The 26,563-nt window shown below is 45.0% G+C and overlaps 1 protein-coding gene across 1 annotated transcript in view; it reads right to left on the reverse strand.

Annotated features, from left to right (window-relative positions):
* CELSR1 (cadherin EGF LAG seven-pass G-type receptor 1) overlaps positions 1–26,563 on the reverse strand; it is a 168,427-nt gene that overhangs the window by 52,969 nt on the left and 88,895 nt on the right. Inside the window, exons 3-5 of the mRNA XM_059816567.1 lie at positions 23,466–23,688; positions 18,975–19,090; positions 15,845–15,933 (exon numbers count right to left, since the gene is read on the reverse strand). Of these exons, the coding sequence (XP_059672550.1) occupies positions 15,845–15,933; positions 18,975–19,090; positions 23,466–23,688 (428 nt within the window). The remainder of the gene's footprint in view (positions 1–15,844; positions 15,934–18,974; positions 19,091–23,465; positions 23,689–26,563) is intronic.

Here is a 26,563-nt window from a genome sequence, read left to right on the forward strand (position 1 = left end):
CTTGTAAATGAGACACAACCCATCTCTTTATGCTTGGCGTGGGGACATGTGTTTTCTTGGGGGACAGATATAATGATGCATATCATAAATACAGCATTTGCTCAGATCACTGTACACATTAAAGAATATATCTATTTTAGAAAGTTGGTCTTTTAGCAAGTGCTTTGTGTGGCATGGCTTAATATGCAGAGCTTGGCTTGTTTGTCTTTTTAATAAGTGCAAATGTGTAAAAAGAAAAGCCATCCTGAAGTCAGTGCCAGCCTTTCAGTGCTTCCAAGAGTTTGCTTACCGGACAATAAGTCACCCTTCTGTTTTTGTTAATCAGTAGCTAATGATTTACTGACTGTTTAGGGTGGTTAAAGGTTAAAAAGAATCTGTTTCCTAGCTATTTTTAATACAAAAAAAGCACTCCTCTGCATTGTTAATGTGCTGGTTCAGACCCCGCTGCCCCCAAAAGTGTTGGGTGGAAAACGTCTCATGTTCATACCCTTTGGGGCTCTTTGCTTTCCAACGCTTCCAGCTACAGTAATAATGAGAAAAAATGGAGCAACTGGCATGGAGTCCTGCTGGAGGCTGCTGCTGGGGCTCCGGCCACTGCCGGGGTCTCCCTCGCCAGCTCCCTGGTGCTCATTAGGCAGAACGCCAGCCGCCCCAGCTCCTTCGTTAACCTGCCGGCCTCTGCCCCGCTGTCTAACATGGGGAAGGGAGAAACCCCCGCCTCCGATTCCCAGGCGATGCTGCGCTGCTTCAGTGGTCAAAAAGCTCATTAAGGGCCCGTGGCGGCGGTCTCCCTGGGCAAGCGGCCGGAGCCCAGCCCCCCGCAAGGAAAATAAATAAATAAACAGGAAAAAACAAACACAGAAAGCACCATGCTTGCAATCCCAGGGGGAAAGACTAGGAAATACCGGAGAAGCTTAGTGCTGTGGCATGGATTTGCAGACCATTCTGATCAATCGGGAAATTCCAAATTAGGCCAGATTAAGAGAAACCATTAATGTTAATCTCCGCTTTTTAAAGTTTCCCCCTACAGCTTTCCACAGCACCTTTAAAATGAGGCAGTGTGAAGACTGAGAATCTTTTACACATCCTGATTAGTCACCAGGGAAAGGCAGGACAAATCACTTCACATAAACCCCTTACTCCTTTGATGTATGCATCCCCTTTATTCCCTGAACATTTTAATGGCATTTCTTTATACAAACTTGGCTCGAGTCTGTAAAGAAACATGAGAGCTTGTGACAGTGAAAAGGAAAACCAAAAAACTTCCCATCGGTGAGTCAAAAATGCAAATCCTGAAAAGCCACCAGACCAGTTTCTTTTCCTAGACAAACTCCCTGAAACGTTGATCTCAGGATCCAGGCTGGCCCACAAAGTCAAGCAAGTTTTACTAGCCTGATTTGTTATCTCTTTGACGGCCACATCCAGAGGCTAAACTTTGATATTCAAAGAAGGAGGCTTTTGGCACAGCTATGAGACCTGGCACGCGTGAACGGTGCTGCCCGAATTGCTGCTGCTCTTTCGCTGGTAGGGCAGAGACAGGGAGCAGCCCTCCTGTCCCACCATGCGGCACTGGCATGGTGAGGCTGTGAAAAGCCATGGTTACACACACACGGCATCCAGATGTGTGCTTTCCCTCCACAGAGCACGACCAGTATCTTCACAAGTATCATCTAGCTCCTGCAAAGGGTATATTCTTGGATTTGACAAATGTTGGCAAAGGCTGCTGTAGTGCTGATGGGAAGATTGAGTTTTCCCTGCCTGCAAATGGAAATTTTATTCTCAAATTTGTATTCCCAGATGCTTCTCCTCTTTGATGCTAAATCAGTGACACAGCAAGAAGGACCTGTTTCGGCTGCTGAGAGACCATGCCCACTCCTCAAGACAACATCCAGCTTTCCGCGGGGGAGACACCACTCACCATGGTGCTCTGCTGCTGCGGGTCCCCTCATCCACCCTCTGCAGCCTTCTTCTCCCCTCTGATCTGCCTCTGTGGCTGGCGCGCATTCTCCCTGCCCTCTCCTGCCCTCTGAACCCTTTCTCTCCCTATTTTGCTGCCTCCCTCCCTTCCACCAACCCTTCCACCATGCTCTTCCAGCATCCTTGGAGAATGGGGAGAGGAGAGTACGTGAAGGATGCTGGAAGAGCATCCTTGTTCTCCTTCACATGCTCTCCTCTCCCAGTTCAGCAAACCCTTCTCCCTTCGCCATTTGTGCCTATCTACCTGCCAAAGTACCACTCTCAAATATTTTCAGCTTTATATAAATCTTGTAGTTTTACAACTTGATTTTGCATCCAGGATGCATTGCTGTCAGAGTCCAAGAAATACCTAGAAACAGCATAATGTGACACTTACTCACAGCAACTAACTCCTCCTTGGACCCATCCCTGGTGACACCTTGCTCCTCAGTGTGGGTGATGGGGACACAACTGGGCCTATGAGATTCAGGAATCCCCCAATGCTCTATGGGCTACCCCTGCCATGGCTGGATCTTCGCGAGGGTCTCCTGGTACACACAGACCCCTGTGTGGCCAGGTAATTGTAAAGCGCTGCTTCCCTTCACTCCACAGACAGATGCAAAATACCTGAAAAGTTACTGCAAATCAGCGAGCTACTGTAGATTTACTGTGTGATTAAATGGAGATAACAGTGCACTTCAAAGCACTCACACCAAATTCCTGAGGTGCCATTTCAATGACTCTGCTGGCTTTGCAGAAGCCCTGCCAAGCTGTGTTGCACAGCACAGCCTTCAAGCACCGTCCTCAGGGCCTCATGGTGAGCCAACAGCCATTCAGACTCTGCCAGCTCTCATGGAGGTCCCTCGCACCTCCTTAGTCTTCCAGAGGAGCTAAAAATCACCATTTTGGGAGGTGCCATTAAACCTCTGAGGAGTTTCGCAGCGCGGAGGTGTTAGCTGGCTTGAGCAAACCTGGGTTCAAGGAGCACCGCTGGGTGCCAGGTTCCCCAGGGTGATCTAAGAGCTCCCCTAAGAGCCCCGCACCATGGGGAGACCCAGCTCAGGTGTGGGGTGGGCACAGACTTAGAAGTGGCAGTGCTGTAACTGGGCAGACAAGTCAAGCCTTTTAAAACCCAGGAGGAGCGAGAGGAGTGAGCACTGAGCAGCCTTGCCGAGGATAAGGCTTCCAGAAGAGCGGGGGCTTGGGTTGGTTTTGACACGACATGGTCCCTACTGTCACTCGCAGAGCGAAAACCCTGGGGACTGAGAAGTTACTGTTTGCATTTGCATATAAAATCACTGCCACGAGTGTTTTCTGGTGGTGTTTGCAAACTCTGCAAGAACAGCACTTCCAAAAGCAGGCGGGGGAGAGACAGAGCCAGGCACTGGGTATGCACTTGCCCTCCTCTTCCCCAGTGCCTGCAAAGCTGAGCAACTCTGGGCTGGGGAGCAGGACACACTTTGCCTCTCAATGACCTCCAAATGACTTTCACTGCTTTACACTTTCATTTCCCGAGACACAGATTTAGAGGCGAGTTATTTGTTATTTCATGTCAAGACAATGGAATGTCGCTCCACCGCCAAATCCTGATTTCCTTTCCCAGATATCAATCACTTTGCACTTACCCTCTACCAGAAAAAAAACCCAAAAATCAACAAAAACAATTACTACTAATTGAAATCCGCATGAATAAATATTGGTGGAATTGCAGGGAAGGGCTTTTAAAGTCCAGGCTCCTGTGTGCCTGTTTTCCAAGGGCGGATCAGCTGCCCCCGTTATACCCACCATGACATGCAAGGGCTCCACAACCACATCCGAGCAGGACCAAGCAAAAGTAAATATTAGCCAGGCAGCCCTTCAACACTTTTCAGGAGATGTCAGGAATGTAAATGGTTGCCACAGGCCAGACCAAAGTCCCGCTGAGGGAGCGGTAGATGCCGTGGAAGAGTGTAAGAACAGGGCAAACGTGCAGCAACACTTCTCCTGTCCTGGATCTCGGCTTCTCACCTGCAATTCTGCAGGCTGGAGCTCGAGATGGGTTTTCACAGGATCCTGCCACATTTTATGGATAGAAGACGCTCATGCTATCATCTAATCAGCCTTTTGCCTTATACAACCACAGAACATCACCCCGTGAGACCTGCCTCAATAATATGGCTTGCACCTGAGCTAAAACTTTCCTTTAGAAAGGGAAATACTAACTTGATTTAAAGATTTCAAAGGACAGCAAGACCATCAGAACTCTGGGCAGATTATCACACAGATTATATACCTTCACTATTAACTATATTGTATATTATTTCTAATCAGAATATGTCAAGCTTCAGTTTCTATATATCAAACCTATGGTCTTACCTGTGCTAGGACTTTCATTGATGATCCTCTGGATTTGGGTAGAAGAGAATGAATTTGGCCTCAGCAAGGATGGGAGTCTCTCAATCTTCAGCCAGAATGCCAGGAAATGACTCATAAACTGAACAATTTTTGCAGAGATTACCTTTTCTCATGGCATTTTAAAAATTGAGTTCTGAGCATGTAGGAAATGACATGTTTTGCATCCAGACATGAAGAACATATTTTATGTGTTTGACTAGAACAACATTTTGAACTTTAAATGTAAAGCCCTGGCATGCATTCAGCAATGGAAAATCTGATTTCTTTCCCTTCCTTTAGATGCTTGTAATTTTAATTGCTGTAGTTATTTTAAATGACCATGCCCACTAGAACCAAAATACACAGTAGAGGCAAATAATACAGATGCATAGCTATGAATTCCTTGTACCCTCGTATTGTACATGTGCCTCCAGCACTACCTACCATCATGCTTCGTAAGTATACAAGCCTGCCCACCTAAAAGCATAATAATCTGCTGATGCAGTAACTTCTGTTCTTGTATGAAAATTGTGAAAAAGTACCACAACCTGCATCTGGCTACCAATATTGCTAAACCAGTAAAAGCTCCTTGACCTCTTGAGTTGGAAAGTAAATTAAACATGCATGTCCCTCAGGATGCTGGTAAAAATTCTGGTTGTGACTAGCAAAGAAAGTACCTTTTTCATTTGAATTGCTTTTCTTCCTTGTATAACTGAAGAAACCCCAGCAGTTTTCTCTGTGAAGAAGAGGCCTTCCACTTATATAGGTAACCACAGATAAGGCCTTCTCAAAGCTAGAGCTAAAGACTTGACTGCAGTCTCACTCCCTGTGTTTTTGGTGGCCTGCAAACTTTCCCGTGCTTAAGCAGAACTTTTGATCCCATGAAAATGCCGTAGAAGGAGAGGCATCCAGCACAAATTAATGATCTGGTGAAGGGCAGCGTCAGCGCTCTGCTGGAAATTAGCAGTGTCCACTGCCTCCTCTTCACTGTGCCACCACTGACCTCTACAACCCTACAGTACCTTTCGCTATTAAATATTAAATATTCACAATGAGATGGGTGATAAGAAAATGATAAAATTAGAAATATGGCTAAACCTTAAGTAAGAATACATGATTTGTTTTATGAGGAAGCACTAAATTTTAACACGCTTTCTGCCTTGCATGCTTGAGAGAGCCTTTAAAAGCTATATTGGCATTTCTTAGAGATATTATGAATTTAGGTTTGGAAATGCAGATCTGCAAAATTGTATTTCTTCCGGGAAAAATATGCCCAGGGAAGTACGTTGTTCTTAACTGAACGACATTTTCAGTATTTACAGTACTCCCCCCCCCCCCCCCCAATATTTGCTTAACATTGCAATTAATGTTCTGCATTTTTCTTTACCAGACAGCACCAAGCAATGCTAGAGTGGGCCTGTTTTGATCACGGATGCTGTAAACACAGCAAGTCACTCTGAGCCAGCAAAATCCAAGCTGTGGCAGGCCTATATTTGATCAACAGTGGTATTATCATAATCTTCAACAACTGCATTGTTTATTTAGAAAATCTCCCTCAATCCCTTAACAAATTAGTCTGGAAGCCACCGCGAGGATTAACTTCAGAAATTCTCCCTCAGATCACAATTATGTCTGCTCAGATGTCACGAGCGATAGACATTTGCATAAGTCATACCCAGCCTTTATTACTGATTGCATTTGCAGTGATTTGACTTCTGTTGGGGTCTGGCTTTTCCAACCGAGTTACAAAACGCAGCACTCAGCAGGGGCAACCATGCCCTGGTGTGAGAGGTGCTCCCCGGCGCAGGGTGAAATACCTAATACCTACCCAAGAATTTAATTGGCAACCACTTTTCCTGACCATTCAGATTAAGAAGTAAACGGCACGGGATGGTGTCCTGGATACTTTCAGGGCAAAGTCTTTCACCTTGGGTCCAATGACTAAAAGTTATGCCTAGCTGGTGGCAGCTATGTGGCTTTTCTCCAAGGAGCTGGCAATCCCTATTCAGCTGCAGGCATGTGCCTGCCTCATAAATCACCCGGGGCACTGGCAGCCTTGTTGGGTTGGCAGGCTCGGCAGGGAGAGGGAGAGCTGAGCAAACAAGGCTTTCGTGCTGGAACGGGAGCCTCCCCCGAGGGGCAGTGCGGCGGCGGGGTGGCATGGGGAAGCCTGCGCTGAGCAGCTGCGCCGTGTTCCTGTTCGCCTGTCGGTCCTGGGGGGACAGGGCACCGTGGACTCGACACTCCTAACGAGAATTAGTCCCCTTTACAAGGAGATAAAGCAGTAACCAGTGTCATCAGTGTCTTTGATATGTTGATAGGTGCCCTTTTTTTCTTTCCCCAAAGGCAAAGGGGCGAGATCAATTATTGTCCCTGAATAAAGAATAATTATATTTCCATAACAGGTGAATTTGCCATCATCAGAGAGGGTCTGTGTTTTCAGAAGGAAACGAGATAACCTATCTGTCAGCTCCACAGGCAGCCGGTGTGGGGGCACATATGCCGTAGCCAGCAGGGCCTGTGCTCGCCTCCGCAGCAGACCGTCAGAGGTTGCTGTATGTCAACTCACGCTTTTCAAAACAAAGTGCTACATTAACCTCTCCAACCCAGACCAGCGCCACTCCCACTGCCTGTGACTGCCCATGCCGCTTGTCCTTATGCAAGGGGTTTGGATTAAAGGCCAGGTCCTGCCTGCCCATGGCAGGGGAACACCAGTGGCCACTGAGCTTCCAGGCGCCCACGAGCACAACAGCATGCAGCCCTGCAGGTCTTGACTTTTAGGGTACAGCTCTGTCACCCCCCCAGTGACTGGTGGCTGGATGAAATGTGGTCTCAGCTGGCTCTTGGGTGGGAGAACAGGGGTGGACCTGAGTTTTCAAAAGGGAAGTTTTGTGTACGCATCCTTAAGTCCTTCAGAAGTGCTCTGCCTCTGGCCACTGCTAGGCAGTTGTGCGACAGGCTCCCAGAATCAAAACAGAGGCTCTACTAAAACAAAGGCAGTGATGAATGTTAGAGATTTGCTATAAAGATAATCCTAAAGATAATTCTGCCAATGAGTTGCAGGCATAACACGTGTAAGAGAATGAGAAAATGGAGGGGTTGTACAAGACTGAACCCAAGAGCTTATGCTCACCACTCGGTCAGCTGAAGCAGGTGCTCTGTATGAGCAAGGCACGCTCCAGCAAGACCCATCACGCGTCTAAGGTAAATTCGTGCCATCCTGGCTGCAGTGAGCATCTGCCCCCTCCACGTCTGCTGGTGGGCCCTGGTTGCCGCTGCGCAATCCCTGTTCCCACCACCTCTGCAGCTGCCCTGCGAGACTGCTGTTTCCCCGCTCACGTCTCCCTTGGGAGCTCAATGGGTTCATCGGGCTTTCTGTCAAGTCTGTACATTTACCCACCCTTTTCCTTTTGCTAGACCAGAAGCTGCCATTGGACTAGAGATCTGGAAGGCATCTGTGCAGAAAAGCCTTTCAAGCAAAGAAGCTGGCTTGACTTTTCTGCTTCATTTAGAAATCGGGGACTCCAGCCCCCCCAAAAAACCCAACAAGCCCAAAACCCAACAACCTTTCCTTTACATCTCCAACTTTGCCAGGTAAATGTTGCATTTTTTATCTCAAGGCCTTTGCTCCTGTCCATTACAGAAAGTCTTTATCCTGAAGCTGCTAAACACCAGGCCTGTTGTAAACTCCTTATTTCTTTCTTAGTGTCGTGGTTTAACCTGGGTGGGCAACTAAGCCCCACACAGCCGCTCGCTCACTGCCCCACAGTGGGATGGGGAAGGGAATCAGAAGGGTAAAAGTGAGAAAACTCATGCGTTGAGATAAAGACAGTTTAATAGGTAAAGCAAAAGCTGGATATGCAAGCAAAGCAAAACAAGGAACTCATTCACTCCTTCCCATGGGCAGGCAGGTGTTCAGCCATCTCCAGGAAAGCAGGGCTCCATCACGTGTAACAGTTGCTTGGGAAGACAAAATGCTGTAACTCCCAACATCCCCCCTTCCTCCTTCTTCCCCGCAGCTTTTATTGCTGATCACAACGTCACATGGTATGGGATATCCCTTTGGTCAGTTGGGGTCAGCTGTCCTGGCTGTGTCCCCTCCCGACGTCTTGTGTACTCCTAGTCTACTCACCAGCGGGGCAGCCTGAGGAGCAGAAAAGGCCTTGACGCTGTGTAAGCACTGCTCAGCATTAGCTAAAACATCCCTGTGTTATCAGCACTGTTTTGGTCACAAATCCAAAACATAGCCCCATACTAGCTACTATGAAGAAAATTCACTCTATCGCAGGCAAAACCAGTACACTTGGACATGACAAAAATTGCACATGGAGATGGAGAGCGTGCACAGAGTGAAGGTGGGTTGTTTGGAATAGACCTGCAGATGCTTTTCATTTTATTTCAACAGTAAGAGCATTGACAAATACTACCTTCCAGTAGGTATACCCTCAATTTATGCCTCTTCAGGCATCTATATTCACAGAGCTCCCATACGACACTCCTCTTTCTGACCAACATATTGCCTGACTAACTACAGAAACAGCAGCAAATGAAGCCCTGACCTCACCTGGGGCTGCTTTTTTCTTTCTGTCTTTTCCTCCCTGACCCTGTCCCTCCTTCCACTTCACTCCCCAAGTCCCAGGCAAGTGCAGACAGGATCTGTTCCTCTGTTGCAAGCTGCTTCATCCCAAGCCTACCTGAGATGGCAGCAGTCCCACCTCCACATCTCCCTCAAGACCCTCAGCTGCCCCCAGCTCCGTCTGGAGCCCAGCAACCAGGGAGGGCACACAATCTCTGCACAGCAGTGCTGGAGAGCTGCCACTCAGACTGCACTGGGAGCAAACGGGGCTCACTGAGGTCTCTCCAGATACAGAACTGGTTGGTTTCACCCAGAGGTTCACTACTTCCTGGCACGGATGGTCAATCTGTGTTCCATGTTACGGAGGATTTGTGGATGCAGACTCAAAATGGTAAGCTCTGCTGGCACCGTAGCACAGCTGTACAGGCACGGTTAAATAACCCTTTGGGATCAGCTTCGGCCGAGGAACCCACAGGCGAAGAGGAAAGCCGCCCTCCCGCCCACTGGCCTGCCGGCTGAGCAAGCACAAGGGGAGAGCTGCAGCACACACCTGAGGTACAGAAAATCAATTACAGCGCGGGTCTTGGCACTGAAACAGAGGGTGTTTTGGCACCTGGAAACAGCTTTCAGCCAGTGGGTGAGGGATAGATCCTCCCCAGAAAGGAAAGGTACTGGCAAATTCTAGTGTGCAAGTGGGCTGAGAGCTAAATCTCTATAGCATTAGCTCAGACTTCAGCGATACTCAAGCTCCAGCTTGCCCCAGATGAAGGCCAGTTAACTCAAGAGAAACCATCACTTACCACAGGCAGGAGATTTTTGAAAGCATATGTGAGTCTGATTAGAGCAATGCACCTCCTGTGCTTTGAATTCACAATGCACTGAAGATCAGCCCTAAGCAGCCCTCATTTCTTTTAAGTTTATCTCTAACTGAAGAATTTGCCTCTTTTCTCTGGCGGTTGTCTTCAGGCTAAACGCAGGTCTGGGCTCTGCCGGGTGGGAAGCGCACAGGCATGGAAAGCAGCAGGTAACTGCTAACTGCAACCGCTGTGAAAGGGTGGGCTACTCCTAAGACAGTCAAGCATCTGAAACAACAATCACCAAGAAACGCAAGGAAGGAGTAAAAGAACGCAGCTTACTATCGATTATCAAATATGAGAAGAAACCTTAGCCCAGCTATGGAAAAAGGGTAATGTTTGTCCTGAATATCTCATCCTAGGAGCCTGCAGGCTCAAGTGACCAGTACAGCTGAGACACCCTCCGAGGCACCCATCATTTTACACCTCCTGACCATGGAAGAGGATCCCACGCACACACACTGCCCGGGCTTACAGTCGTTACTTTTGTGAATCATTCTGTGAGTCATTCAGGGATTTGTTCATCCCATCCCCCAGAATTACTGTACTGCACATCAGTGATAGCATGTTTCTCTCTGCTCTTCTCAGAGTTTTCTCTGTCATTTAGATAAAATTATCCTGTGCTACCTTAAACAGATGCAGAAGGAGCTTCTGCCTACAGAACAGTAACGTCCTTAAGCGACTTTGATGTCATATATGTGTAAGTAACATATAAGATACACAGTATATAAATATACATGTACATGCCCTTTATAATTAAAAGAACATGTCCATACGAAAAACATTTTTATCTCATGCCAAATGATGAATTCTACCCTGAGGCAATGAATCAGGTAAAACATTAACATAAATTTGATGGTATATCTCAAATTCTGAACAAAACTGTGTTTCTATCAGAAGTTTGGGAGAGTGGCTTGAAGTTTTCACTTAATTAAAAACACCACCCACTACTGGGCTTATTAAAATCTCCGGTCCCAAGCACTGCCTACAATCATACACAATGCTGTACGTGCAATGAATGCCAGATAGTTCATGTGGTATTATCAATACTGAGCATTGTTACCATAAAACATCCTGGTGGTTTTGCTCCTGTTCCAAACAAATATCAGCATGGCCAAACCTATTGACTGTCACTTATGCCGGCAGGCTCAGGAGAGCCAAAGGATAAGGACCAAATTCCATCAGAGGCTGACTGCATTCTCATCATGTGGAAAGGAAGCACATTACCAAGGCAAAGCAGGCAGCTCACATTGCTGCTGCCCCTTACACCAGCTATCCTGTGAACGAGCAGCAGGTTGCTTCTGCTATTTTTCATCAGTTTTATTTGCCAGGCTGAAAGCTTCCCCCCTCTCCCACTTTTCCTTCCAAAATAATAAAAGAATCCCATTTCTTCTGAATTTGTTATCAATATATACACCTCTTGAGAAAGCAGGTCACATGCAGGTCACCTTTAATTTAATACCTCCCATTGATTTTAATGGCTGTGAGATCAGGATCCCAGAAGGTAACATATTTGAGCTAACAGAGTCAGCGAGTAGCTTTCCTCCCTGCCTTACCCCCGATGTCAGCAAACATCTATAATGGCAAGTAACACTGCTAACAGGTAAGGTGATACCTTGCTACTGGGTAGCTGACAAGACTTTTAATATATAACTGAAACTAGAGAATGGTTATAAAACACTCCTAGTTCACTTCTGCTCTCTTATAGCTACAAATTCTTTCCTCTTGGTGTTTTCTCTTCCAGAAATTCAATACAGAGCCAACACAGCCTTAGTACAACATCCATGTGCTTCCCTTAGGCAATTCCACTGAAACCAACTGTGTCAACCCCATCAGGGGAGGAAGCGTCCATTTCCATCACTACACAGTAAATGAAACAACATTGCTTACCTTTCTCCTCTGATACAATCTGTTTCATTACTGCAGCGTTTTACAGTGCCTATACATACCAGGATTTGTAAGAAAGCATCAAATACTTCAGCTGATAGAGAACTGGTTTGATGCTTCTCTGCAAAGATGGTGGGGGAAAGCCGGCTCTGGACTCACCTCTTGCCAATGAGTGTTTGTCCCTAAGCCACAGGGGACCCTCATGATACAAAATTAATTACAAAACAATGTTTTTCAACAACACTAAAGATAAGTATTACCAGGCACGTCACTTCTGAGCTGAATACAGACAACAATTTACAGGAGTCACTTTTACACTTACTTCTTATTTCATTATCGTTATTACCAAACTGACTTTGCACAGGGTGGCAGCATCACCAGGATGCCGCAGAACAGCGTGCTGCATTACGGAAATAGCTGCTGCAGAAGTTTCCCACCAGAGTTGCCCACCACATCCAAGTCACCCACTCCTGGAGTCCAAATTCCAGTGACGCTCAGCCAAATATCATCCACAGAGCTGCAGATGCCAAAACCCACTCAACCTTTGCTTGATTTGACCACGATCAACTCGGATTGCAGGAACAGCTTTCAGAGCTGTGAAAACTCATCTATGAAAATTTGCTTTGGACTGAAGTGATTTAGATTATGTATCAAAGCCTGTTAGTCATTCTCCTCAAAAACCAAAGATGAAAAACTAACCTCAGCTGTGATGAAATCTAATACTCCTTATGTGAATTACAGAATTATCTGAAAGCTCCAAAGAAGACCAAACCCTTTTTTTTTCTCACTAGATACTGTACAAACGTGGAAATAAGGAAATAACCCGAACAGTTTCTAACTTAGTTTTTAAAAAGATACTTTAAAGAAGCTTAAAAAAAAGGAACTGGGAAAGAAGGATGAAGCTAAGAGAGTACCTGACCCCAAACGCTTGCTGTGAGCACAACAGGAAATCTTTGAATTGCTATTTATTTGAACCTGCACCACAACGTATCTCACATTTCCAAGGCAGGAGGAAAGGGTCCAGCTCAAAGAAGCCTGTCACTGCCCGAGGACACAGTGGTGGGTAGGAAGACAGGCACAGCTGTAATGACCCCAGTAGCAGGACGAGCAGCCTGGCAGCACTCAGCTGTAGGAGTGTGAATAATAAGAAAACTTTGAAATGTCTGTATGGGTTTTGCTGTGCAAAAAAAGCACAGAAGGGACACAGGAAGGGACTGATGAATGGATAGGCAAAAGTGATCCTATCTATTAAATAAAGAAAACCTGCTGATGGAGAAAAAGGCAGATGGAGGGAGATGAAACTCAACATGAGTGAGGGATAAGAAAAAGCAGGTATAAACACCTCTTCAAGGGTTTTTTAATGTGGGACACAGACAAATGAATAAAATGGATCTGGGACAATGGGTTACGCTTTTCCCATGGACAGCATTGCGAAGAGATGTCTGGAAAAGGAGCAAAGACCAGAAGCGCCCTGAGCAAGCAGCTGAACAGAAGAAGGGGCAAGGAGTCCTGTGGGAATGCTGGCGGAGGCAGCCCCTGTGGCCCTGCCACCAGGGACGGGGTGCTGCTGCCAAATGCCAGAGCAAGCCGGAGTGCAGAGGGAGGGAGCAGAGTCCAGAAGGGGCTGGAGGTGGGGATCAAACAAGGGCTGGAGGCAGGGAGGCTCAGGGAAGCTTGCCTGCTCGGGGAGGCTGCATGGTGTCTGAGCGGAGAAAAGGGGCTGAAGTAGTGACGGGACGAGGACCTGCCCCTGTGCAGAAGGATTTTGGAAAGAGCGGAAGGATGCAATTCCTGCAAAATTGTATGAGTGCATAATTTAAGCAAACTCATGAGTTCTGGGTACTCTGTTACTCAAACACGTCTTAGCTGAGTCAAGTTTAGACACAGCATCCCATTTATCTTGGCACAACCCAAATCCCTAAATTATCTCTGTCTTTTCAACCTCCTCACAGGAACTTTTCTTCCAGCTTTGTTAAAACATGAAGTAGCCAAGGAACTGCTTTACAAACAAAGACCAGCTGAGGCGAAGGCTTAACCCTGCTGCAGGGTGCGGTGGGCAGACCTGCAGAGCTGCCTCCAGCTGCCACTGTCCCACAGCGCCTGCTCCTTCTTTCACTACCAGGGAGCTGGTGCAACGTATGCAATTCTCAGATGTGCTGGGAAGTCGTGAGAGCATGCTAAATACACATAGGTTAGCATATCCTACTTGTGTCATTTACTCGATATTGTAAGCTCCCCTCTGGAATAAATGCTGCTAAGGGGAAGGTGATGACCTCGGTCTCTAATGCGGACAGCAAAGGGCAAAGTACTGCTTTCCACACAGTGACCCTGCTTTTCATCACTTTTACATCATGAAAGTGCAAAGGCAATGATGTCAGTGCTGTTTCCTGGCATGGCCCCTCCGCTCTCCCTCTCTCCCATGAGCTTCCTCCTGCGCAGCGGAGACTGGCTTGCTCCCCTTCGAAAAACTGGGGCAGAAGAAGAAAATGATGACAGGGCGCACGTGTTAATGATAGGAAAACACCAGCTGCTAATATAGCTCACCTACCAGTCTGCTTGAACAGCAGCAAGCCCTGCAAATGAGGCAGGGGTTTATTTTTAACATTCGTGCCAGATCTCTTTGCCTTTTAAAGAGCGTCCTGGGGCTGCCTGGGCCCCTTATCTGCTTGGCAGCACTTCAGCGATCCGCTCCAGTGGCTCTCCCCATGGCTGTGCCCTCCTCTCCTCGTCCACCGAGGAGCATGAAAGCTGGAGTGTCCCTCTGCTGCCTCAGAAAGTGACGTTTGCTCTTGCTAAAGTGATTCACTGAGAAATATGCAGTCTACGGAAACACGGCATGTTGCAGTTTGTGAGGAAGAGCCTCGCAGTGCCCACTGATGCATGCATGGCAACACACCAAGTTTCACTTTTATTTCTCTGTGCTCCAGATAGTAGAGAGTATATTAAGTATATTAAGTACAAAACTTATAAAGTAAGTTTTAAAAATTTATTTTTTATATAAAACAACTAATAAATAAGGTGTTTATTTCCTCAATAAAATATACTTAGGCTAGGAGACCCTATCTAGAAGTCCACAGAAAATTTTTATCTTCCCATTCAAACTGCCATAGAAACTGTGATGAAAGGATATAGCACTGGGAAATAAAGAACTTGCTGATCATATTAATCCCTCATCTTCCATTCAGCACTGGGAAATAAAGAACTTGCTGATCATATTATCCTTCATCTTCCATTCAGCTTCCTACACCAGTATCCTGTTTCCTTTTTTAACAGCCAACAATGCTCCTCTATTTCCTTACGTGATCCCCCATAATGCTATCATGTCAGACTTAAAAGCAACGCTTCTCAGTAACTAAATGAATTCTCTAATTTTTGTTACAGATTATAGAAGAGCTCTGACATCTATCTGTAAACAGTGACACTGTACACCCTAAAAGCCCGCTTTTTGGTTCATCACAAAATGGCTGGTTTGCACAAAGCCCCCACCTTTGGTTCAGGCAAGTGAACCTGCTCCTGACACCTACTAAGGGCACAGCTGTGGGACAGGGACCCCGGAGCCCACCTCTGAGTGCCACGGGCTGTATGCAATGACACATTTTGCACTTCTCTTGCACATCATTTTATACAGCAGACAAAAAATGATTTAGTAAGGTAGCCCTTGATTACTGTAAAGTGTCAACCATTTAATTACCAAATTTTCCAAACCAAAGAAGCCTGTGCTAGCTAAACTGGGCATTTTACACAGGAAAAGACAGTTACAGGGAAGAACTTTGCTTTGCTTCACAAAATTCTACAGTAGTGGTTTGTAGTTACTACACTGAAGGCTCTGGCACTGCACAATTCTTTAAAAAGATCCACATCAGTGAAACAGTTGTTTTGGATACGCTGACACTTTTGAGGGTTTAAAGAACTGAAATAGTTCCAAGCACCTGAAGGTTCCCCCGGTAGTACTTCTGAAAAGGACGTATTAGGTCTGATTTTGCCTTCTGGAGACAAAACTCAACAGCCCTCAGGTGGAACTTTTGTCCCAGGCAAGGTGAGTAAGACCAGTACCATTTGTGCAGAGCTGCAGCAATATGCCTGGTTAAATCAATAAAATTCGGGTCACCTGCATACGTCAGGTCAGAGCTAGATGACCCACACCTTTATTACTTCACAAATAATAGGCTTATCACCTATTAGACACAATTAGTCTTACCTTATTGTAGTATTGCACCTGGACTGAGTGCCATTGCCCATCGCTGACCCCTCCGGGAACGAATGGTGCCACCGTAGTGGTTGTCTCCCCTGCAGCAGCAGGCAGAAGGGAAAAAATCAGTCAGCATCACTGCAAACTCTGCTTTGCACCAAACCAAAACACAGAGAGACCCTTATCGGGCACAGGATGCAGCCATCTTACTTCATCATGGAGGAATTTGGTTTTTTGTCCTGTGAGACAGTAAATATCCCCAGTTTCATGGAATTATTTTGGTGCAGAAATACAAAAATACCTTCTGGCACATTCGGGTGAATTATGTTATTTTTTATTATGCTTCTGCAGAGCGCAGTAGCAGATGCATTGGCTAGACACAGCTACTGCTGAAGTGGTCAACTGAGGAAAAAATGTACATGAATTTTTCTGCATTTCTGCCAAAAGCAGCACTTTGAGGTTTTTTTAATATGATGAGTATCGTGCTGGTATATTTTGTCAGGGAAGGGAAGCCTACTCCTAATCAGAGCTGAGAAAGTGAAATCCCAAAGTACTCTAGTATAAAACCCATGGACGGTAACCTTGGTCCCAGCAAAATTTTACCAGTGATTAATGAAATTACTGGCGGCCTTTCAGTATTTAAATTTGAAAGCAAGTCCTTGCCATTGCAACTGGAAAGCTGAAGCTTTTAAGTCAGGTCTGAGTCAGCAGAACCAGCTCAGTAACCAGGCATATCTGTTCCGAGGCAGCAGCAAAATAAACATTCGTGTTGAAAGTACATAAAAGGCCTGGCACGGAGAAGGGATTGCTAGGTTTCGACCTTTTCTTTTTTTTTCCTCTTTCTTTGTTTTTTTTTAACAGTTGGAAAATTCTACATAATAAACCACAGGAAAATAACTCCCTCCCGTAAGCTAACAAAGTTCACAGTATTGTTGAGCTTTAAATGTACTTTCTACTCTCTATTTGCAACAAATACTTTTCCCCGTGTGAAGTAGTATTCCTGTGTCCCTTACTCTCCTTTAACTCCCATCCTATATACTTCTGTTATTTGAACAATACAGATTTCAGCTTAGCATGTTTGACATCTTGCTGTGATGTTTTTTATCATTTAGTGATAAAAAATCTGTGGTAAAAATTGGGCTTTTTATTCAGCTAGCAAGTTTCTGGAAAAGGAAGATCACCGGTCTCCAATACTTTTGCTTTGCTTTCTGTGAAAAAGTTGTTGCGACAGGTAAAACAGTCAGATCAGATGTGCAAAACTTATAATGTTCATTAAAAGCCACTTAAAACTATAAAACATAAACCATTTTCCTTCCAAAGAAAATACCATTTGTAATATACAGGACCAGACCTGCTCTCAGGTGCAGTAGTGCAAATCTAAATTTAGTTTCATGTATTTTAAAGGAGTTCCTCCACGTTTAAATGCATATAAGTGCAAGTAGAATTTTTTTTTTTCCATTCATCCTCAGGGTGCCTTCTGAGCAATTTGATTCAAGTTTAGACAGGCGGAGCAGAGCTACACAAGAAAGCACATCTCTGACTGCAGCATGTTATTTCATTACACTAATCCATTCAAAAGCTTGCCTTAAAATCTAATTTGGACAACTTTGAGATAATAAAGGGGAAATGAAACTGGATATCTTCAACCCAAGAGCCCAGATATGCACTTAAGCATTGCTGGTAAATCGATGGGGTCACATAGGATTTACCATGGTGTCTAAGGGCAGCGACTATTGCTGGCGATGAGTGTGCAACACTGATGTGTGTTGCGCCTCTGCTTCTATTGCTTTACTGCTTACAGTGTCTCACTCTTCACAAAAATAAAGTAAGAGTTGACTAGAGCCCACAGGTCTATCCTGAATATGGATAACGGGAAATAACAGGATTATTTCCTGAGTAACGTGTCCAGTACAGAGGTACAAACATCTCACTTGACCTACACGTAACCCCACTTGACCTACACGACAACAGCCCTTCCCAGATATTTGTTTCTGTCCCGATGGAAAACATCCCCTAAACCTGTGACAACTAGAGGTTGTCAGCCCTGCTGAGATTTAGTAAAGCCGCCAAAGCCTTTCCACTGAACTCACAGACCTGCTCCTGGGCTGAAGCAGGAATGCAAGTGGCCCACCAAGAGGTCCACCAAGAGCCTCAGCAAGCCTGCTGAAGTCCAGGGGGGGAATCCTGGTGGCTTCAACATGCTTCAACCATGCTGTACAGCTGTGTACTAACAGCTTCGCCTGCCATCCCTGTCTTGGAAATTAGCACAGCTGGGCATGAGTTTTTGGATGAAACTTGGGCTTTTTTAGCTTGGGAAACACTCTTCTGCTGAGGCTGGAATGGTCAGGGTTCATCAGGAAGAGCTTTGCCACTGTCAGGGCTGATTTTCTGGAGGAAACCTCTCCTCTGGGAGTAGGCCACAGTGGCAGGGATACGTGCCACCCCGAGCTTCACTTGCCTTCCCCTCTCTCTGGTCCCACAAGCACCAAAAGACACCGGCTTTGTCCTAGCACAGAAAGCAAGCAAATGTCAAAGCCTCCGTTTCTTGTCTCCTAGGCCACCGTAGCAATGAGCAGGCAGCTTAGTTCTCCAAAATTCCATGTGGGTTACAGCTTCTTCCAAGGGGATGTGCTTCTACTGTGCAGCAGTGGATTCCAGTGACAGCATTGCTCCTCACCAATGCCTAACGAATGGCAGGTAGTTTTCACTCGTCTGCTAGCTTTTCCTTTAGCTTGCGTGCATTTTTCAGGTAACATCTATGCACCTAGTTTCACTGATGCTGTAGTGTAAAAACGCATAAACATATGACGTTTATCACAATGTGATAAAATGAAGTCTCGTTTAAGCAAACATTGGCTCAGAGGCCGACTTTCAGGCTATTGCCAATCTTTTATAGTAGTCATAAACTCTGGCTTTTATAACTGATATGTTGATAAGCTCCTGCCTATGACAGTGAGTGTTACCACCACAAACCGCTACAATCTGGAGTATTTTGCAATGCCTGGCATCAGTTGTTCACTGTACAATGTCAGCAGGTTACTGAATTAACGAGGCAGCAAGTCATTGAAGTGTGTTTCCAAACGGGTTGAGATTATCTCCTGACTGCAAGCAGAAACACTCGGCTCGAGCGACACCTCACCTGCAGAGAATGTGAGCTGGATCTGCTCCTCAATGATCTCCAAGGCAATGAAGTCGTGCTTCTCGTTAAAACGCCCGTTGTAGAGGATGAGAGCGTTCCTCTCCCTCGTTGCAAACCTAGAATGCAGACACGAGGCATTAGTTCCTTCTTAACAGCTTATGAATTAAAGACTGATGGTCAAGTCACCCCGAAGAAAGACGGCATTGTATTTAGCAGAAAAGCAAGCCTTTGAATCTTTCTTCAGACAGAAAATTATAAAATTGAGGAGTCAGCCGCAGGATAAATCTATTCTTTCCCAATTGGAAATGGAAATCGAAGAAATCTACTCTGCAGCGACCTGCTGCAGATGCTGACCCTCACAAAGGGTAAAATTAGGCAGATGCATGATGCAGCGTGAGTATCTGACACTCGCCAAACAGTAGCACTTACTACACTTTGCAAACAGTCCGAAAGCTAGAAAGCATTTTCACATCAAAGGGGGAATATTTGCTGCCTGCTTGCTGTCTAAATGCTACAGGGAACGAGGAGAGTCATCAACTGATTAAAAAGACCTGATGGGGAGGCAAGGGGGAAAGAAAGAGAAGAGTTACTTTAATAATGCCATGTAGACAATCAGGGTTCATCAATCAACAGGTCAGTCAATTGGAGGAAGGAAAATAAACACTTAAATGATTCCACTAAATCAGTGCCCATGGTGTTTTTTGGTTTTATTTTCCTTGCACTTCTAGTATGGGATGTATCACACCTTCCCTGCAGAAAAAGAGAGAACCCCACTTTTAAAAAAGCCTGGGTTTTTTTGTCAGCACAGAACATTTTTTTGCAAATTTCTGTGTGTTATGTGTATTTTATAATTTTTAATTGAATCCTTTTATCTTTGGGGATTTACACACAGCTTCCATCTACTTAGAAATGCAAAAAATTTATTACACTTTACATAAACATTTTTACAAAGATTAATATTATATAAAGAGAGAAAGAGAAACCATGGGAATTTCTTGTGTTTTCAAATAGCAAAGTCGTTTGATTTTGTATCTTGAACATCAGGAAACATGCCTGATTTAAATTAACCCACTTTTCCTACAAATGAATCAAATGCTGAACACTAATGAAAACTACCTTCCACAGACAGAAGAAATGATTCTTGTTCCTGTCATGTCACATCTACTAGCAAGACTCTCATGCGATGCAACAAAACCTGCATTCAGAGAATGTGAAAGCAGCAGTATTTTAGAACATCAAGGTCTGGTATTTGAAATAAAAAATTTCAAGGCCAAAGAATATTTTTTAACAAAAGTTGTTTGTCAGACATACATATGTTGTGGATCACACCAAGTAGAGACCTTTCAGAACCAGGAGCCTGAATTTGAGCTACATGGAAATGGGAATTTTTATTCCATGCTTTTTAAAATATTTTTGAAGGAGAATGAATTGTTTCACTGAAAGGGTTGTCAGACACTGGAACAGGCTGCCCAGGGAGGTGGTTGAGTCACCATCCCTGGAGGTTTTTAAAAGAGGTGTGGATGAGGCACTTAGGGACATGGTTTAGTGGTGGACTTGGCAGTGTTAGGTTTATGGTTAGACTTGATGATCTTAAAGGTTTTTTCCAACCCTAATGATTCTATGATTCTGGTTCAAAAAAAAGAAGTAAAAATTTTGACATTTCCAATAAAATACAAACTCCAAATAAGATCCGTTATAGATCATCAAAATATTATACTACTGATTTGATTACTTTTAATCAGTTTTGAAATATATTTTTATTTCTATATTTACTTAACATGAATTAAATAATATTATAGAAGTAAAAGGCAAACTAAATCAATTAAGACAATGCCATTGAAATATTTCAATATTATCAAACACTGATCTGTTTTTAACTTTTCACCATTAAACATTTCATCCAAAAGAATACAGTTCCTGTAAAGCATTTCCCAAAACTGCATTTTTCAGTGGATAACTGCTTCTTCAAAACTTTTTTGATCAGATCTATCCAGAATATACATGAGCAAAAGAAATGAGAATAATATGAGTGATGATTCTTTAGTGAGCAGAAAGACTTAGTTTGATCAGCAACAACAGGAACCTTAGTTGTGTTTGAATACGTTTTTCTGATGCTGTTACAATTCTCTACCACCATTTTAATTATTAAACTACTGTTTATTAAACTGATAAATTATTAAGCTATTTTTTGTACTTTTTTACTCCGTGTGTGCTCAGTTCCATTCTTTGCCGCTAGTCAAAAGCATCTTTTGCATCCTACTAAGAGTTAAAACACCACTGCTTTTGAACTTGTCTGGTTATCACCAGCAGGGGAAAAAAATACTTTTTTTTAATAGAAGGGATATTTTTAATCTCAGGACATAGGAAACAAAAGACACTTTCTCAGAGAATTTTGAATAAATAGCGAGAAAACCTCTCCACTGACAGCGTCTCTTGGAGTGAAGGAGTGGCAAGCGTTGGAAGGAAGCAAGGAAGACATATGATGTTGGGAGCAGAAAGACTGGACAATACAAACATCCTGCTCTTTGCCAGGAATGGGTCATGAGTCACTTGGGGCTGCGGGAAGCTGGACACACTGGGATTTTATGAATGCTCCCAAATCACAAAATATGTAATGGCAAATTGTCATCTAGTCAAACTGCTAATTCTTGCTTATCCTCATATAATGTTTTCCATCTGCATTGAAGGATAATAAAAGCCAAAGAAATAACAAGTGTAAATAAAAGTGAACTTCAGGTATGAAAAGCTAAATGTGTCATTATCACAGACAGTGTGGGATGAACCCCATGATGGTCTAGACATTTTATAATCACACTGAGTGGACTGAACAGTGTTTAGCTCATGACTAAATACGCCATCTTGGTTTTAAAGATCGTGAAGAAACCCTGGTGTAAGCACTACCTTGCTACAGTAGTTTGCTGTTTCTCAATAACCCCTACACAGAGCATTTGAGTCACTTTAACTTGAAGCATGCTACACGTCAAAGACCTCTTCCTGAAAGCCTGAAAAATGACACCATGTGGCTATGGGGACAAGCCAAGGGTAGTGCAGGTAATTTATGCTGGCAGCCAGCCCAGACCGCTCCTTTGTTTGCACTCACTGTAGGTCTGACAAGTCCAACAGAGCCTTTTGCTCCTCAGTTTTTCCATATACTTAGATCTGATGCTCTAAAATGATCTTCACAGATGCAACTCTTCCTTGCCTCGATTCGCATGCAAACCATGCCTGAGCTTTCTGATTTAAGCAAATTGTCAAGATTCCATATAATTTCAGACCTTAGGATTTAAGGCAGATGAAGGATAAAATGGAAAGAAGCTGCCTGGCTCCTGACAGATGTAAAACACCAGGTAACTGCTAGGTGCTGGATGGGACGCGTGCCTGGTGGTGTCCTCCCTGAACACTTTCTCTGGACAGATGCACAAACACATCTGTCTTTGCAGCTGTTGTTGTACCTATCAACAAAGACACGGCCTTGCCCTGTGGGGTCAGGGCTAACACATTTTGTGCTATTTACACACAGTCAACCGTGAGGGAGAACCAAAGGTTGATCCTGACCGGCTAAACCATGAGAAAGCTGCAAACCCACACCCTCTCCAGAGAAGAGGCATGTGCGCACCTGGAGCCCCGGCTCCACGGCAGGCAAGCCCTATGCCTGATTCAAGAAGTCTTCTCCAGAAGAGGGTTTTATCCTCAGGATGTGTGAGCTGGGGGAGGAGAGCCCTGGTCCGCGCAGTGCGGCTGCCATCATCAGTCCCCTCACCTCCCTAAGTGCCCCCATGGGAAAAGTGACAGCCAGCCCAGACGAAGACTGTCCAACATGGAGACGTCGGGGCAGATGGGATGGGGATGAGGCTGGTTGTGCCTGGCAGCTGGGATGGGACCAGAAGCAGAAGCCAAGTGCGAAAGCCAAGAGGAGTGAGGTGAGGAGCTGGGACAGCTGGGGTTGTCCCAAGCCCAAGGCTGGGAACCAGCAGAGAGCAAGGACGTGAGGAGGACCAGCCTGTGCTCAGCCATGGCCTGAGGAGACCAGGTCCTCTCACAGGCTGGGAAACAGGAGAGGGGAAAAGCGCTCCCAAACAAGCAGCATGAACCAGCAGCCTGCACCTGAAAGTCAGGAGGCCACAGGCACAACCAGAAAAAGACCTGACACACTCAAGAGGTGGCAAACCCACCACCCACCCTCACACCTCTCCGGCCGAGGGCTGCTGAGAGGTGGCCAGAGAGGCCCTGGTGTCCCCTCTCTCCAAGCCATTGTCCCGCATTGCAGCAGAGGAAGGTCAGGAGTTAGCACCTCAGCGGCACCCTCAGCAGGGCAGAAACCAAATGCTTTCAAACAACACGACTGCACCCCACTCACAGGAGTCACTGTCAGAAATACTCAGAGTGACCTCTACACGTAGATAATTCAGCTGGTGACAATATGTAGCAAACACCCCCCAAACTCAAGCGGAGAAGCCACCAGCCACAGAGCCCTTCCCCAGCGGGACTTACATGAGGGAGACGGTGAAGTGGAAGCGCTGCCGCAGCCCCTTGAAGGTGATGAAGGACTGTGGTGGGAAGCTCCTGGTGGTCATCTCACAGTATGGCCGCTCATATTCGCCCGGGGGGCACTCGCACTTGAAGCCCCCGATGAGCAGGTTCACGCATGTTCCTCCGTTCTTACAGACCCCTGGAGCACAGCGGCCAGAGCGAGCGTTCACCTCGCAGTACTCTCCTGCAAGGGGAGAAGCAGATGTCAGGGAAGGCGATACCTCACCCCAGCAGCAAGCTGTGACACTCAGCTACCCAAGTGTTTCTGCTAAAGGTTAAGCTGCTTCCGAAGTTCTGCACCTGACCCCCTCTGCAATCGAGGTGCCTGTAATTGCAGGGGGGTAAGGATGCTGCATCGTCTTTCAAGTCTGAATTTTCAGGGGGGTGTGGGATATGATTTGCTGAGGAATCCTCTTGCAAATATCCAACAACATTGGCCCCTGTTTTCAGATTCCTTGGCCACTTCCAGACCTGGTGATAAATGTAAAGCTGGTGACAGACAGATCTATATGGGAGGAGGTAACACCACCAGTTAAAAACTTACGTGCTCCCTGTCAATTATTCCGGCGTTTCACTATGGGTTGGAAATTGTGTAAACAGATAAGTGTTTGCCCTTCGCCTCGAGTGGAATTTGGCTTTGCTGCCCATGGCGGCAGCAGGGCACGGCTGAGCTCGTGACAACGCTCTCAAAATAGCAGGATGCTGATGACATACGTATTGCTTCCACCTTTTCCCACATATCCTGCAGGTGACAGCCATTTTCTGAACCCTTCAGAGATGGGTGCTGTAACTCTCCGCAGAAGTTACAGATTCTGCATACTGCTTGCTGAAGCTGTTTTCCCCCCAAATGCTTTGGCTTTATTCAACTCAGAAGTCTGTATTAAGATGTGTCAAATGCAATACTAAAGAATGAGGTATCTTGCTTTGTATGTATGCTGTAATTTTTCCTGCATTTGCCCAAAATCTGAGAGTGAATCACAATTTAAAAAAATAATTTGTGATAATAGTAATTTGTGATAATAATAATTTGTGTTCATCACGTAGAGAGGATATCCACTTAAAAAATCTGCGGTTGGGACAAAAGCAGCTGCTGAATTAATCATTGTACAGAAAGCTAAACCCTCTATGTGAGTTAATTAGTTAACATTTATGTTTTGGCGTGTGTCTGCCTAAGACACAAAGCGTGTTCAGATCCTGCACGTAAAATTGTTCAGAGAAATTGAAGATGGCACATATAGTTGAATTTTACCCAGTAACAATGTCTGAGAAATAAACGTAGAGCAAAACGACACAATGCAGCCAGCTGAAGGAATGAATACATTTGCAACAGTTCGATATTTGCATGAATACTCACTACCAGATTATACCATTACATTAATTCAAGCACAGTTAAAACTGTGCACATGCATTCCTGCAGGACAGTAAAAGCAGCGGGAGCTGTGGGCAGTGACTCACAAACAAAGGCAAATTAAAACGGAAAGTTTTGCTCCAGTCGCTGCCCCTGCAGCCCTGCTCCCACAGGTTCCCACGCCAAAGCCGCCCGCGCTGGGCGGCAGGCTGTAGCCAGCAGTATTGCCGCATCCAGACCTGGATCTGCACCTCTTTTCTATGCCAGGCTGTAAACTGCAATGGTTTGCAGCTGGTTTAGCCAATGCCCCAGGGGTAGCGATCTCTGAGACAAGGTGAGGTGGACAGCCCGGCTGTTTTGGCTTTCCAGATTTGCTGCTTTTCTCCTCTTGCATCAACACCGCGTGCCTTTTAGGCAGGTATGATGAACGTTGGCAAAATGCAGCAGCAAACACAAGAGTGCCGTGATCATGCAGTCAGCCAAACGCACACCCCATCCAGGTGGGCTCATCTCCGGAGGACGGACCTCTGGTCCTGCTCCCTGCTACCCATGACAAGCAGAGCCATTGTACAACTGCCTCCTGATGAGCACATTTGTGGTATCTCCTGGTGAACAATACACTGGGGTGTTTCAGTATATTTAAAAAGGAGGTAATACAAAGTACAGGGGAGATGAACACATCTCTCTATATTAATAATTCTCACAGTTAACAAATTATGAAATAAAGCTTTCCCATTATCCGACAGGGAGTGCAAGCCAAAACCTCTGAAGTAATAAAACACGTAGCCGAGAATTCATCTCAAGCCTGTGCTTAGAGCTTTTCTGATTCAGCACTGATGTTCCTATATTCTCACTTTAACATATTAAGATGAAATGTTGTGAAAAACACTTGATGAATATCTTCCTGTTTCCACTTATTAACTGTGAGTATCAGGCGAGATTATGTGAATACACCCTCCTTGGTACTTTAAAATGCTCTGTTTCTTTTGGGAGAAATTGTATATATCATCCAAGACAGCAAATTCCCTCAGTGTATTGGATATGCCAAACAAAGCGTGCACATCAGACGCTCTAAGAAGACACTACAGAAAGCACTTCTTGATGATCCGCTGCGTAAGCACAGCCAATCCCCCTTAACACACACACACACACACACATATCTTGTGTACCAAAACCCTCAAAAAACTGGAAAAAAGCAATTCCTATAGAAAGACTAAACACAGGTTGCTTTAAAAAAAGTAGTAGGATATTTTGTGAAATAAGTCTCCAACTCAGAGAGGAATGTAATCTTCAAGGCTTTCTGAAAACAGAACGATATATAAGGCAAAAGCAAATAACGCGCAGGCTTGAATACACAGGCAGAAAAAGGAGCAAGCTAAAAGGAGAGATTCCTGGCACTGAAGCACGCTATGGAAATGCCATGGCAATACAGAGGTGAAATATAAAAGCCTAAGCTGGAAGTCATTGATGGTTCTGCATTAACTCTGTGATGTAACAAGAATATATAGGCTATTTGCTTAGATACCTATACAGGCATAAAACTATTTAAGATAAAAGAATGCTTACAGAAAAGTTCTATTGAATTATGTTTATTACTGCTTTTCATTACAATGCTTAAAGAAGTAATTTAAAAGAATGCAGTTCAACTTTAAATAAGATCCTTTGTCCTATATTCATTCAGCTGTAGCATTACTGATGTCCCAGTTACTAA

The sequence above is a fragment of the Gavia stellata genome, chromosome 4 (assembly GCF_030936135.1).
Source record: "Gavia stellata isolate bGavSte3 chromosome 4, bGavSte3.hap2, whole genome shotgun sequence".
Lineage (NCBI taxonomy): Eukaryota > Metazoa > Chordata > Aves > Gaviiformes > Gaviidae > Gavia > Gavia stellata.